The sequence below is a fragment of the Chinchilla lanigera genome, unplaced genomic scaffold (assembly GCF_000276665.1).
Source record: "Chinchilla lanigera isolate Chin_1 unplaced genomic scaffold, ChiLan1.0 scaffold00002, whole genome shotgun sequence".
Taxonomy (NCBI): domain Eukaryota; kingdom Metazoa; phylum Chordata; class Mammalia; order Rodentia; family Chinchillidae; genus Chinchilla; species Chinchilla lanigera.
The window spans coordinates 25951143-25966191 of NW_004955403.1; the positions used below are offsets into that span (position 1 = coordinate 25951143).

The following is a 15049-nucleotide window of genomic DNA, read 5'->3' on the forward strand; positions in this document are numbered from 1 at the left end:
AGAGTATTACTGTGCCATAAAGAAGGATCAACTTGTCATTTATAGGAAAATGGGTGCACTTTGAGACCATAATATTTTTTTTTTTTGGTTTTTTTCTCCGGTACCGGGAACCGAACTCACGACCTTGCGCTTGCCAGGCAGGCGCTTTTGCCGCTGAGCTAAATCCCCAGCCCCGACAGTAGGATTTATTGTCTTCAGTGAGTCCCCATAAAATGGCCTCTTTAACAAAATGCATACTTTTAAAATTATCTTCTGCTTTTAGGAAAAATATGTGTAAATTGAAGTAAGACTGCAGAGAAATATATGAAGCAGAAGAGAGAACGGCAGAGCTGGGGCTATTGTGAGGAGTGATGGCCTTTTTCTTTTTGCTGGTTGTTGGTCCACAAAATAGCCTGATGTTGACCTGATCTGTTTATAAGGAGAGAGCTCCTTCTGTATTTCCTCATGTGACAATGGCAGTACTCTCCTCCAAACCCCTATTTCTCCACCTGTAGAAGTGGGAATGAGCCAGCTAATGGTATCTTATCCACCTACTTCCTACAGTCACAACTAAGCCTGTTGGTGAGACAGCAGCAGAGTTTGGCTTGGGAACATTCTGAGGTGTCCACCTGGAATAAATGCGCACGTGCAGTCATGACTGGCCCTTGCTCACCTCCCCAGTGCCACCCCATCACTGCCCTGCTCTGAGAGCTGCTAAGCGCAGTACACGGGTTTGCTTTCAAACTTGCTCCTGGCAAGCTCTCCTATGAACGACTTAGCTCCCCTTTCACAAGCCTCCTCATACACAGAGAGAATCTGTCCTTCCCTTTAATAGAGTTCCTTACATTTTCTTTCCTAGATTAACAGCTAACAAAAACAGAAACAAAAACCACTCAATGTTGCCATCTGCTATGGCAATTCTTTTTCCACAGTGCTAATTTGTAGTAACTTCTTATCTCTCATTGTGGTAAAGTACTGCAAAATTACTAACTCTTGGAACTAGACATTTTTTGTAATTCACTTCTTGATCCTTATTTCTGGTGAAAGATGTCTATGAATAAGAAAAACAGAACAGTGTGCTTTATTTAATAGTGGGTCAACTTGGATCCTAAAAGCAGTAACTGTGATTTGCAACACTGATATGAAAGATTGTATACTTCAGTGTTCTTTAATAACTGTCTTATGGACAAATTATAATTTCTTTTAATTTAGTAGCAAGGTTGCCATTAAGAAATCCTCAAAAATGGAGTTCTGGATAGGGAATAAAATATGCTTCCATCACAGAGGTAAGTTGAGCAACCCAGCAACTCCAAGATCATGGGGTCATTCAATAGTTCATAGCTACCTACGTATTACCAAAAATAACAGGAAAAGCATAAGATAAGAAAGCCAAAACAAAGTGTTATTTTACATGATTTCTGTCTCAATTGCCGAGAGGATTCTGATGAGAAAGGGTTGCAGGTTGAACGGAAGAGGGTGGCTCACACCAATTTAAATTTCTTTGCCACTGCTGCCTTGTGGGGCAGATTCTGACCTGTGCTTTGCTCCATGAATCACAAAAGGCAGCGGTCTGCAATCAAGTTGCTGTTCTCTCTCTTTTCCTCCAAACACCCAGACAACATGGGTTCTGAGGCATGCAGACAAGCACAGACTTTTCTAATCTCACATCGAGTCCTTTTCAGCCCTGAGCACAGTGATAGGCTGTCCTGGACATGTTACTTCTTTCGAGGATCACAGTCCAGAAGAGTGAGCCAGTGCCTCTTTCTTTTCACACTCATGACTGCATCAGGGAGGCCCAACAAAATGATAACACATCTGAAATTCACAGGCCTTGAGCCAAAAGCATCCACGTCAGGGCCCTGCAGAAGTAGTTATCTTAGGGCTCAAAGGAGTGTAGGTGAGCCATCACTAGGCCTTGATACAGGCTTCAGAGAAGTTGAGGAGAAACAGAAGATTCACAGATTTTTTTGAGAATAAGAATTTTTAATTATAAAGAAGCCCTTTGTTTTATAATGGAGGGCAGAGAAGTCCAGAGAGGAACTATGGGTTGCCCAGGTCACAACGTGTGGAGTGACAAAATCAGAACAGGTGCCCATGATTTTAGTTTACTTGGGAGCCTTTTCCAGTCAACCTATCCAGCTTCTTAGGAAAAAGAAACAGACAGATAGAGCACAGAAAGGGAGCGGCACCAAGGAATGAGTGAAAAATCAATGAATTGGAAAACTAGGGCAAAGAGCAAAGAACAGGGAAGAAAAACAAAAGCAGTGGTGGATGAATTTGGAACCTAAAATGAAACAATAGTCAATTCATAGCATTGTCTGTTCACAAACTTTAAAAGAAATATTGGGGAGAGGCAGATTTGAAGATTTCAAAAACTTAGGGATACAGAATCGAGTAGCAGAGTGGACTCTTAAATACTAACACGATCATGAAGCCTTAAATATTAAGCCACAGGAAACTCCAGGCTGCATATTCATGATGTAAGTTTTCCTCCCACTGGTAATTAATTCTTCATTTCTTTTCTCAGTGAGTGTGGTCTCATTCACATTCTTAACTTTAAGTCCCTAAACAGCTCTCACATTCCCATTCTCTAGAACTGGCTTCTCCCAAGTTCTATCCAGACATTTTTTTTAACCATATGTAAGACTATACTATGGGAGGCTCAAATTCATAATTTCTAAGCTTGAAATTCATAATTTCTAAATTGCTGTCTACAGACATGCTTATTCCCAGTACTTCCAATTCACTTCTTCACCCAGGGTGGAAAATCAGGCACTCATCAGAGATCCGTTTCCTTCCTCAGACACTACAATTAGTCATCATGAGATACTCATCTCCGGATAATCAACCTTCTTTCTTTTCTGTTATCTCAGCCTCTGTCCCAGGTTTAGTCCTTTCTCTCTTACCTAGATTCCCTGGCTCCTACCACCCTGCCCCCAAACCTTCTACTTTTCCACTTTAATCTATCCTCGTACAGTCATCGGATTGACTGTATCGCTTCCCTGTTAAACTCCTGTAATCAAGTCCTGTCTGTTCAGGATGGAGGCTGACCGGACAGCGCAGCTCCACAGGACAAAGGTAAACTCTGCTTGAGCAGACTGCGACCCCCTCCACCTCTTCCTCTCGCCTCATCTTTCTGGACCCCCATGCACAGTCCGTGCTCTTGTCCTTGTGAGCTGCACATTTCTTCTAAATCCTACTGTACCTTGGTGAGTAAAGGCTTGCCTTTGCCTGCAGCTCTCCACTGCTTCTTGCATTTTATTCACACCTCAGAAGACTGAATGTAAAAGTAACTTCCCTTGGGTAGTGTTTCTTGCAACATCCCTGTCCCCAACCCTCAGTCTGCTATGGATAAGGCCCTCTGCACCCACACAGTATGCTGAGGAGCTCTCTCAGTGTTACCCTTCTTACAGTCATTTATGTATCTGTCTCTCTCCAGAGTGGACTCGGAGATCTTTGAAAGGAGGAACTGTGTCTTTTCGCTCTGTGTCCTCCACTAAGGAACTACCTGGAACATACATGTGTACTACAGGAATTATTTGCATGAGTGAATAAATGCCAGGATATTAGTGGTAAACAGGAAATGCTTGATGACCAAAGCACAGAGTTAAAATCCCCAACTTCATGCAAATTAAGAAGTTTGAACTAATGTACTGTTTTGTCAATCAGCTTGCTTTACAATGCAGCACTTAAAAGCCTTGCCTTCCCCTTTAAGTGGCGTACCTGCGGCTGTTTCCCAGGGTCCTGGCGTTGCCTGGATCAGTCCCACCTGGGACTAACCATGCATGTGGGAATATCTCCGTGTTAAGGAGAATGAGTTATGCCTTAAAACTTAGGTTAAAAATAGAACTCTTTATTTAATTAATAAAGTATAAATGAACTAATCTTTAATTGAATATGCACATACACATATGTAAGTGAAGAGAAACTCCAGGGTATAACCTTTCTCAGTAGTTCTAAATTATAAATAACCAATGCATGACAACATTCTGACCTTCTGTTAGAGCTTAAGGTTTAAGGTTGGCCATGCTAAACATTTCTTGATTTCTCTAGGAATTGCGATATACTCAACCATTTTGTTCCTCTACATTGGAACATTTCCCTATAATATCTGAGTTTCCTGTATCAGCTTCCTACAATCCTGAGATTACAGGTGTATACCATGTGCCTCTTTATGGAAAACTGGCTCGAGTGTGTACACGGCTGGGGTTGTGAGACTTGGTAGGTGGTGACGGTGGGAAGAATGTCCAGTGAGGAGTCCGACAGATCTGAAGCTATGGACAGTATCCCCAACCACTTCATCTTTTTCCTAGATTTCTTTCCCCAACCAGGGAGAGAGTCAGAAGAAAAGAGGAATGCAGTGTCCACGCTCACTGGCACTTGCAACCTCCAGGTCTTTGGAAACCACTCCAGGAGTTGGGAATATAGGAGCTTCTTCTGTAGGGAATATCCTGTAGGAGATTAAGGAATTAGGGCAATAGGATGGAGTGGCTTTTATCTTGCTATCCTAGGAATGAGCTGGAAATATTACACATTTTTAGACTTTTATAAAAAATAAAAACTTCTCATGTGCTGGTTGTCAATGTGTAAATCCCTTGCTTCCTTCTAAATCATTTTATGTGGCAGATATACATAAATTTAGTCTTAGGGCAAACCACTTGGTAATCACTTTGTAAGGTAAACTCTTGATGTACACAGATAGGAGGTTGATGTAGCATCTACCTAACTTAGACAGTTATGTAACTAGAGAAGGAATACAATACTTGGAAGCTCATTTAGTGCACCATTATGGAGCAATCTAGCACATCTAGGACACTAGCTTGTTAACTGAACACCCTGAAAGAGTTAATACAGTCTTGCAACTCTTGATACCTTCCAAGGCAAAATTGAGAAAATCTGACTCGTCAGCTTTTATATATTTGGGTGGATTTTTCAAGTCATCTAAATAATATTTTCCATATTTTCTTTTTTCCTTTGAAACCAGGACAGATCTTCTTATATTTTAAAACTAGATTGCTGAAGAGAATTGCAATAAATTAATGCAATAAAAGTATTGCCTTAATAAGTTAGTATTTGAAATATACAGCAGCTACTTTATTCAATTGCCTGCACATTTTTTTTTACTGATACCCTAGAGAATATTCTTCTTAAGAAATTTAAGACAAAATTATTAAGCAATTAAAACAGCAAAAAATAGAAATCAACCTCAGAATTTTCCTATAATTTTAAGTGATATACTGATAAAATCTTGTACAGGTTGTCCCTCCTAAATATTTTCTTTTGTGAAGGAAGAAAACAGATGAGGAAAATAAGGGAGAACCGAGCACCATTTTTAGCTACAAGTTTACAAAAAGAGGGGCTTAGCTTTTCACTGCAGTATTTGGGAGAAATAACAACGACTCGTGGTTTCAGTGTTTGAAGTTTCTAGGGTTGGACGCCACATGCCTTTCAGAGGAGAGATCCTTCTCTCAGTTTTGCACCACGGAAGGCACCTCTGCAGCTTTTCTCACACCAGAAGCGACTTTTCAGAGGTGCCTATGGGAGGAGAACACGGTAAAGCACGGCTGCTGAGCTGCTAAGCAGGCTTCAGTTTCAAAAGGAATGGGCACATCTTTTGAATCTGGAATAATTATCAGTGAGTTCTCCTACGCTAGCTGCGCTTTCTGTACACTGATATGAATTTAAGTGGCCTCAGGATAGCACAAGCACTGTTGAGGTGCCTTTTCCCATGCGCCCATTCATTCCAGGGTGTCAGAATGGGTGCTGGTGGGAGCTGTGATTTGCCATGGGCACAGAGTTCAGTTCATTACAAGGAAGTGATTCAGAAGCTCATTCTGAAATTGCAAAGCTTGAATGAGGGACAATAAAGCACACAAATGAGAAACTAGAGACCCATACGTACCTACATAAATGGGTAAAAGCTGAAACTCATTTATTTGCTCTGTGAATCTGAATATAGCTCACGAAAGATCACAGAGTCAGCTCCACAAATACAGAGCTCTAAATACGCAAAGTCCCAAGACAAAAAAACTGCCACCTACTTGCCGGTGTGCATGTACATATCAGCCAGAATTCACAGCTTATTTTCATGCTGTGTTTTTTAACCAGAAAGCAGAGCCTCATCCAGTTCGTATTTTAGGTGGGTAAGCAAGCAGAGTACTGTGAAATGCCATTTACCAGTAAATTATTTATTCTATTGTCCAATTCAATACAGTGGATTTGCTTCTGTGTGCATTCAAGTGTAAGAACTGTGGTTTCATTCTGGGTATGAACTTTTTCAATAATGAGATCTTTTTGCTCTCTTTGGAATTACTTTAGCTGTGGCAATTGTTTTTAAGTGATATGAAGAGCAGTCCGAACAGTTCCTGAAGACTAACGCATGTAACCAGGCCTACCACAGTGTCATCACATGAGGTGACCCTGTGAGCTGGCTGATCACTTGTTGTCCAGCAAGTCAATGGAAGGGGAGGTCAGAGACAATCAGTAATAATTATTCAGCTCATGAGACATATCAGTCTAACTTGGTACTTTCAAAGTTGAGCTCTAAAACATCTGATACCTTCCGCATCTTTCCTGTTACACCACCCAAGTGCACCGCAAGTGCAAAGACATCAACCACTCCCCCACTGAATCACAACAGTGACACAAGTCAAAGAAATTAATACCAAATCTACTTTTTCAAATGAAGATTCTTGTGCTAAAAACTACTATATTTCACCTAGTCACCTGCTTATTTTATTGGTGACTGGTAAGAATCTCAAGTTAGGAGCCAGGTTTTCTTTTCCCAGAATCCTCTCTGATACTAGGTAAATAATAGAGTACTTTATGGGGCTGGGGATTTAGCTCAGTGGCACAGCGCCTGCCTGCCAAGCACAAGGTCATGAGTATGATTCCCGGTGCCAGAACCCCCCCACCCCCAAAAAATAATAGAGTACTTTTAAGTGCATTTAACTGAAAATGTTTTCTGTTTTTACTCCTTAAGACCAACATTTTAGAATAAAGTACTATCAGTATGAAGTATTTTAAAAATTACTTGAATAACAAGATTAAGTGTTATTTTATAAATGAAAGTGAAAAAACATATGATACTGTATTGGTTAAGTAAATTTTAAAAATCCACAACAAAAATGGGAAGTGTTAATATTTTCCACATCAACAATATATAGGTCTGAACTATCTTATAAAGCAAGAGAGCATTTAAACAGTACTCTCTCAAAGGAGCCTTGGAGAGACTGAGCTATAGATTTTATCAGACTCTTCTCTATCAATAAATATTCATCTGTCTACATCTTTGATTTATGTTCAGTCTTTCAATAGATACCTTCTGGAGGGTTCTATGGGCAATGCAACATTCCAGGAGTACTGGGAGCCCCAAGAACAATGAAATAGTTTTTCTTTTAGAAAAATCCTTTCCTATTTCATTTTGTATTCACACCAATATCAGACCAATGCTGCAATATGCTAATTATACACTGAAGTTACTACTAACAAAAAATAGTATCGAAGTGAAAACATGTAAGTAATTTGAGCTCATTCTCTTTTGAAGTTTCTCTGGTAGGGACTAGGGCAACTGTACTTTCTTTTTTTGGGGGCAGCTATGCTCTTACCAGCAGGCAAATTCACTGATTCTAGGCCTTCTTCCATTTCTTTCTGTCCTATAAAAGCTTCAATCTCCAAGCTCTTCAGGTACTAGTCTAGCTAAAAGCTGCACACATCCAAATGGGAATTTGGACTAAAAAGTTTAATTTCTCTGTGCAAGATATTTATGCAGAAAGATGATTACAGAGCATGTATCAAGTCAAGAAACTGGTGTAATGAAAGTCAGAAAACTGGAGTTTTTCAACAGGAAATGACTTTTTTTACAATCTCTTTACGGTTTTGGTAAAATTCTAGCCATTGCCAAACTTGTTAAATACCTTATGAAATTACCAAGAGGCCTGATAAGTATAAATTAGACATGCAATGCTACAAAAATATGAAGGCAAGTATTACAGAGTTGGACTAATACTCCGGAAGTCTGCCAGCTCAGTAATAACTAGTGAAGCAAAGGATTCAGAGGTCCTGCTGCCTGTTAGACTGCCCGCCCGTGTCAGGACACAATAAGCAGAAACTGTCATCAAGGTCCTCAGGAGGAGTGGCAGGAGTTCAGTTTGCCTGTCTGCAATCTGAGACATCCACAGACAAAATATGTTGCTCTTTGAGAATGAAGTGTGCTTCTTGACAGCCTGCCTGATAAGCGTATACTCTTCTCTATTTGTGCTCTATTTTTGAGTGTATTTTAAGGTTCTGATCCAAGTGTACCCTCGCTCTTCATAGTCAGGCTGGAAGAATGCATGGATAAAAAAAGGATCAGTTGTCATTCTGACACGATGACTCTGAATTCCTTAGAACTATTCCACTTTCATGTACTTTGACAAAGGACATACGATTCTTCGACATTTTTAAAATCGTGTTTTCACTACACATATCTGGAGGGAAATTAAAAACACTGCTTTTAAAACTACTATTTCTGTTACTTTTATTAGAAAAGTTATTTTTGTTAAAGTACTATATTGTTAAAATATGTATGCATGTATATATACTCTACTTATGTATATATACATACATATTTATATATATGAATAAAATTGTGAGATTATACTTGATAAGACTTCTGTTTTTTTGTCTTTTTGAGACAGGGTCTTGCTGTGCAGTTCAGGCTGGCCTTGAGCTCACTTTGTAGCCCAGGCTGGCCTCGAACTCACAATGATCCTCCTGCCTCAGCCTCTCAAGTGCTTGGATTACAGGCGTGCACCACCATGCCCGGCTGATAAGACATTTTGATGATGCATTTTGGAATATTTTTCCTGTGGTTTATCTGGCTATGCCATTTACTAGATATACTTCAAATATAATGCATAACACATTTGTATTTGTGAAAATGATTACACTGTGTTTATTTTATTTATCTATCTATCTATTCATTTATTTATTTTGGTACCAGGAATCAAACTCAGGACCTTGTGCTTGCCAAGCAGGTGCTGTGCCTCTGAGTTACATCCCGGGCCCACACTGTGTTCAGATTAATTTAAAGCAATGCTTTCCCATTATATGCGCCAGATTGGTCTGCCAACCCAACCCCTACCTTAACCACCCGCTGATACCTGACTAGGAGTTCTGATGGTATTTTCTCTTACAGAGAGATGTATCTTTTTTGTGTGCTATGATTTGCTTAAACTATCTTACATCAACCCCACTGTGAAGTTCTCTAATTGTCCTAGATTCATTAAATTGGTAGGTCCTAAGGAAATCATCGTGTCTGCAGCAGGAAGTTCATGGGTCAGTATGAAGTCACATGATGAACTTCTGTGCAGTTCGATTCCTGGAACAAATAAGGACACACTCAAAACTGGCCCACAGAGCAGGGCTTGAGCCTTAGTCTGCGCTAAAAACATTTCTTTATGTTTCTTCCCTGCTTTCAACTACAGTGAGGCCCTACCCAAGCTGCCATCACTTCCCGAAGATCTTACAGTCAGAGCTCTCCTGCCCAGTCTCATGGGATGGTAGCACTTTTTCCAGGCTCGTTTTTGCCTCTTTGGCAACACAGCCTGCTACTGCTTTGAAAGCCGAGCAAAGGAAGTGCTTTCCATTAACTTCCAATTTATTCCTTTCCTATTGCGATCATAAAATGAGCAAAAGGAATGTTAAGAACAGAATTTTAATGTAATTCAATTGAAAAGGTTTGTGCCTCTGACAAAATCATGCTGCTGGGTAACATCCATTTTATTAAAAGGGAATCTGTCAAAAAAGAAAAGCAATTGAGCTACAGGAGAACTAAGCTTTATGTATAAGATCCATTCCACAGAAGTTGTACAGAAAATATTTGTATATTGAATCACTTTTTCTACTGACATTTATTATAATTTCAGAGGTATGCTCCTGGAGAAAAATACTTTTGCTTTAGTATATCATTGTAAAAATCACACTAAGGAGCTCAATATTCATTCTAAGGATTATTTTGCATTTGTCAACATGCCATCTTGGTACATCTAATTTCCCTTCATGGCTTGTGTTATGTTAGTCAAGTGAACAAGCAGTTGAAAATGATTTTACACACATACTCATTGCAAAGTACACATGCCATAAAACATACAGGGGCTCATTTTCACTTCATTTTTACTGACCTCAAAAATGTGATTGTTCCAATAGCATATGGCCTGGGCTACCACCCCAGATGTTTGGTGAAATACTCTCAATGAATGAGCCTCAGACCTTTTCATATGCTTTCAGATGGCACGGACATTCCTGGTTTGCATTTAGCTGTAAGGTTCTTTAAAGTGCAGTTTAGCTTTTCCAGTGACTGATAATAAAAAAGTTAAGCTTTTCTTTTTTGTTGTTGTTTGTCTTTATGAGACAGGGTATAACTATATAGTCCAGCTTGGCTCTGAACCCACTATATGGTCCAGGCTGACCTCAAACTTAAAATTCTCCTGCCTCAGCCTTCCAAGTGCTAGGATTACAGGTGTGCGCCATCGCACCCAGGTCAAACTCTTCTATTTGTTGAGTATAATGTGTGTAATAGTAGTGAAATCAGCAAAGGTCACTGTAAGTGTTTTGAAAGTTTTCATTTAACAAAAGCTCCTGACACCATCAGCTTTATCAAGTGGGCAACTACAAAGCCGAACTTTATGCCTAAAACCAACACTGTAGATGTTTCTTGAAAGTTTTGCTGCGAGTATACTCTGTCAAAAGCAAGATGCTAATACACTAAGTCTGTCTAAAGCAAAGGTAAACCTGCCATGAGGCTACGTGATAATCTTCAGGGCTTCTCACTTGCATGGGTCTCTTTCAAGGCCCTGTATCGAATTTTGTCTTCCTTTTTGAGAAAGAGGGATCCAAAAATTATAGATGCTCTAGGCCATAAAGAATATGGCTCCCTCTGGCCCTTAAGATTATATTACTGTAGGTTATATTAATATATCACATATTTTATAATCAGAGTAGAGTTTTCATGTACTTACTCAAAAAATGTTGTCCATCCGGTTTCATCGCTTTTAGTGGCTAAAAGTCCACTATTGCCATGGTAAGTAAACAAAACTAATTCTAGTCCTTGAGCAGTCATACTTTTCAAACATCCGTTTGTTCCTATTGTCAACCATATCACTTGGTTATCTGGAGACACCACCCGAACGGGCATCCGATTTGGATCTCGTCTAATTCTAAGGGTATTGCCATTGCTGTCCGTCACGGCAGTGATATCATTATCATTGCTGTAGCTAAAATTGTACAGGTAATCACCAGTGACTAAACTTATAGTGTACTGGTGAGTACCATTGATGTCAAATATATATAGTTCTTGGTCAGTTGGAGAGGCCACTTCATAAAAGTTCATAGAGTTAAGTAAAGGCTTGTTCTTTGACACGGCTCGGATCCGAATATTTCCTAGGTCTGCAATATACAGTGTACCATCTGGAGAAGCGGCTAGGGAGGATGGAGCGTTAAGTTTGGCATCTTTGGCATAGCCATCTCCACTCTGGTAACAGTCACAGTTGGCATCATTTTTGCAGTCACACTCTGAAGGTATCCCAGCCACTAAGGAGATTTCCCCATCTGTCGTGACCTGCCTTATTCTGTTAATTTTCTTTTCATCAGTTTCGGTAATGTACAAGACCCCGCTATAAGACACGGCGATGGCAGTGGCTGACTCCAGCGTGGTCTGAACTGCATGCTTCCCCACAGGATATTCCACTCCAGGAACCTGACAGTGCATGGGCCGTCCGGCCACAATGCGAACTTGACGATTCTCAGTGATCTGTAAAACTACATTATTATCCAAGACATAAATGGAGTTGTCCATAGGGTTAATGGCTAGGTCAGTGGGCCACTCCAGACGTACCTTAATAAAGAAAGAAATGGTCCGGTTAGTCAGTTACTACACTGCAGTTAATGTGCTAGAAGAGTAAATTAGATCATGCAGGGAAATTAGCCTTAATTTGATAAACTGTTTTAAAATTGTTTTTCAATAGCCACAGTAAAATAAACCTGAAAATTCTGAGTGGAGACAAATGTTAGGAAATAACAGTATTTGAAAATGCAGGATGCTGAAAGATTTGCTTGTGTTAGCCAAACAGCAAATCAACTTCTATGTAGTGAGTCAACAGACATCCCTGAGATATGAACACGTACGTTCCTTACAGCAGTAATGACCTCCAAGTGTCAGGGCTTTCCAGGTTATGAATATATTAGTATTCCATTGTGTTTTCAATCAGGCTAATAGTAAAGTTCCTAATTCTAAATATAAGTCCATGGGGAATAATCATAGTGAGTTTTCTCTAGTACTCAAAGAGCCCATGCTATCAAAAGATTAGAGATTTAAGCGGTTTTGTTCTTTTTGAAATATCTGCATGCTGCTAATTTGCTGGTATTTTATTACAAATGCTTAGCATCCCTTAGCAATAATTGCTCTGTATATCATTGAATTCATCAAATGTAGGATTACAGAAGAAAATAACTTTTTATTAGCTCCCGAGTTACATTCAAATGGAACAGCTTTATCACAACAATTGTCACATAAGATATATGCAGTTAATATGGCACCATCACAGTGTACTGACACAGCAGATCAAGTCATTTAGAAGAAAATAATTTAGCATATATTTTAGCTACCTGGCTGATGTGCATGCTCGTGTCACAAGTTAAAGGTCTGGCTGATGTCAGGTCGTTAGAGCCCAGCAGAGTTGATATGATTCCATTTTGATCAACTTTTCTAATCATGGTTCCGTCAACAAAGTAGATTAATCCATTCTTATCAATTGCCATTCCTTTATCCAAGAGAAGTACGTGTTACTAATTTTTCAAAAACAATTAGTTTTGATTAAATTCCTATGCTCATCACAAAACTCAATATGTGACCTCAGTGATCACATAGGTGACAGCAGGGAAGACTGCCAGTTGCAGAAGCTTTAGAAAAAAGTCAATATAGGCGTTCATAATTTTAGATATAGTACCTCCATAGTTCAAGTATCAAGTTAGAATGTCTGTAAATTGAAGAGATTCAAATTCTGTTAATCAATGTATGGTAACAATTTTCTAACAGAAATAGGTCTAAGCCAGTGTTTGTGACTTGTTGACCTTGTTAGAATGAAATCTCTTATGAATAATTCAGTACACCAAATACGTTTCTCAGTCCTTGTTTACATTATAGTCACTATCTATAATGAAAAAAATAAGGCTTCCAAAACAGAAAACATTACAATGAATGGCATAATACACAAGTAAGGAGCCAATCTTGACCAGTTTAAAAGCCTTTATCACACAGAATTTTAGTCCCTGATAGCAAAATTCCTGATAGCAAGCATTTTTTTCCCATGGCATAGAAACAAAAGCTGAACAGCTCTGAAGTGGGCAGGAGCTAATAGGGTTGCTTAGTGATGGTTTTAAAGAGGCCTGGGCCTCATTCATGACAAAGGAGTTCCAGGACAATGAAAGAATTTGGACACTTCCTTGAAGTTTAACAAGATGTGACCTGAATAATATAGAGTAGCTGTTTCGTTGTTTGAAATGTTGAAAAAATGGTCTGATGATACAAATAATTCTAAGAACCTAATATTTACTGTAAAATCAACTTAGGACTCTAGCAGTTTCACGCTAAATGGCTTTTTAAAACACTAGATGTGAAACAGCTCTCCAGGATAGAGTGGAAGGTAAAATGTTAGACTCAGCATTAAACATAATCAGGCACTAACTGCATTTTCTATTTTTTTTTAATAAAAAGAAACCCCCCAAATTGATAACTGCCAGTACCTTTGGGACTCATGAGTGTGGCTTCCACAGCCTTCCCTCCGTCCCCACACCTGGCTTCGTCAAATGGAAGGCACTGCTCCCCTGTCCCTGCGACTACTTCAGCATTTTTAGTCAAATCTTTTGCTCCTGTAAGTGACTTTGGACGATAAATTCTCCGAGTGTTAGTGTCAGAAACATACAAATCTCCAGTGACTGGGTCAGTTGCCAGGTAGTATCGATGAGCTGGATTGCTACTGTAAAAAAGACCATGCAGAAATATCACAAGAGAGTTACATGTAATTCACAGAGGAAAATTAAAAGCAAAATAAAAGAGATCATGAGAAATTGATCAAATTGGAATCCATTATCAAAGACTGGAAAATGATCTAACAATGATCATGTTTAACAACGATTTAAGCACATGTGATACTACTGTTTTCCTTCCTGGCCTGATGCTGAGAATACAATTTATTAAAAGCTGTTCTTAAAAATAATTACCATTGGAGGCAATATGGTTCTAGTTTTTTACTTTTAAAGTCTTGAAACTGAGCTATGCAACGTATCTATCAATTTGGTGAGGTACAGACAGAATTGCAGCCAGGCGTGGTGTCGCGTGCCTGTAATCCCAGCACTTTGGGAGGCTGATGCAGGAGGATTGTTGCGAGTTTGAGACCAGCCTGGGTTACAAAGTGAGCTCAATGCCACCCTGAACTGCATAGCGAGACCCCATCTCAAAAAGACAAAACAAACAAAAAACCAAAGACAGACAGAATTGCAAAATGTAGAGCCTCATTTTATAAATCCAAGCAACGCAAATGTAAAACACTTGCCCTACTCCTTGCAACAGATGATAAGTCCAATATTATCAAGGAATGGACAGATTATGACAAATGGAATTAAGAAGCTAATATCCCTAAAAACACCCAAGTTTGAGGCTAGCTTGGGCAAGTTAGTGATACTTGTCTCAAAAGAAGTTAAAGGAGGATGGTGGTGGTCTGGGAATGTATTTCAGTGTGAGGCCCTGGGTTTAACCCGAAATACTGTAAAAAAAAAAAAAAGGAATTTTGTATCATGTATAAATATTTTCTAAAAAATGAATATTTAATGTTTCATCAAAGATGTCAACTGACAAATATGTACCATGTTTTGATTTTACTGATTTTTACTCTCATATTCTGTCTTCCTCCCTACTCCCTTTTCACAGACAGACACACAAAGTTATATTTTTGTTTCCATTTATTTTATACATAAACATCTAAAACATGAAGTGTAAGCCAGGTGTGGTAGTGCATGCCTGTAATAGCAGCAC

At 39.2% G+C, this 15049-nt stretch overlaps 1 protein-coding gene across 2 annotated transcripts in view; it reads right to left on the reverse strand.

Annotated features, from left to right (window-relative positions):
- Window positions 1-15049, reverse strand: part of Tenm3 (teneurin transmembrane protein 3) — a 613899-nt gene that overhangs the window by 30224 nt on the left and 568626 nt on the right. For both annotated transcript variants that reach the window (XM_013513154.1, XM_013513152.1), the window contains 3 exons: window positions 13762-13994; window positions 12625-12779; window positions 10980-11854 (listed from right to left, as the gene is read on the reverse strand). In XM_013513154.1, the coding sequence (XP_013368608.1) occupies window positions 10980-11854; window positions 12625-12779; window positions 13762-13994 (1263 nt within the window). The remainder of the gene's footprint in view (window positions 1-10979; window positions 11855-12624; window positions 12780-13761; window positions 13995-15049) is intronic.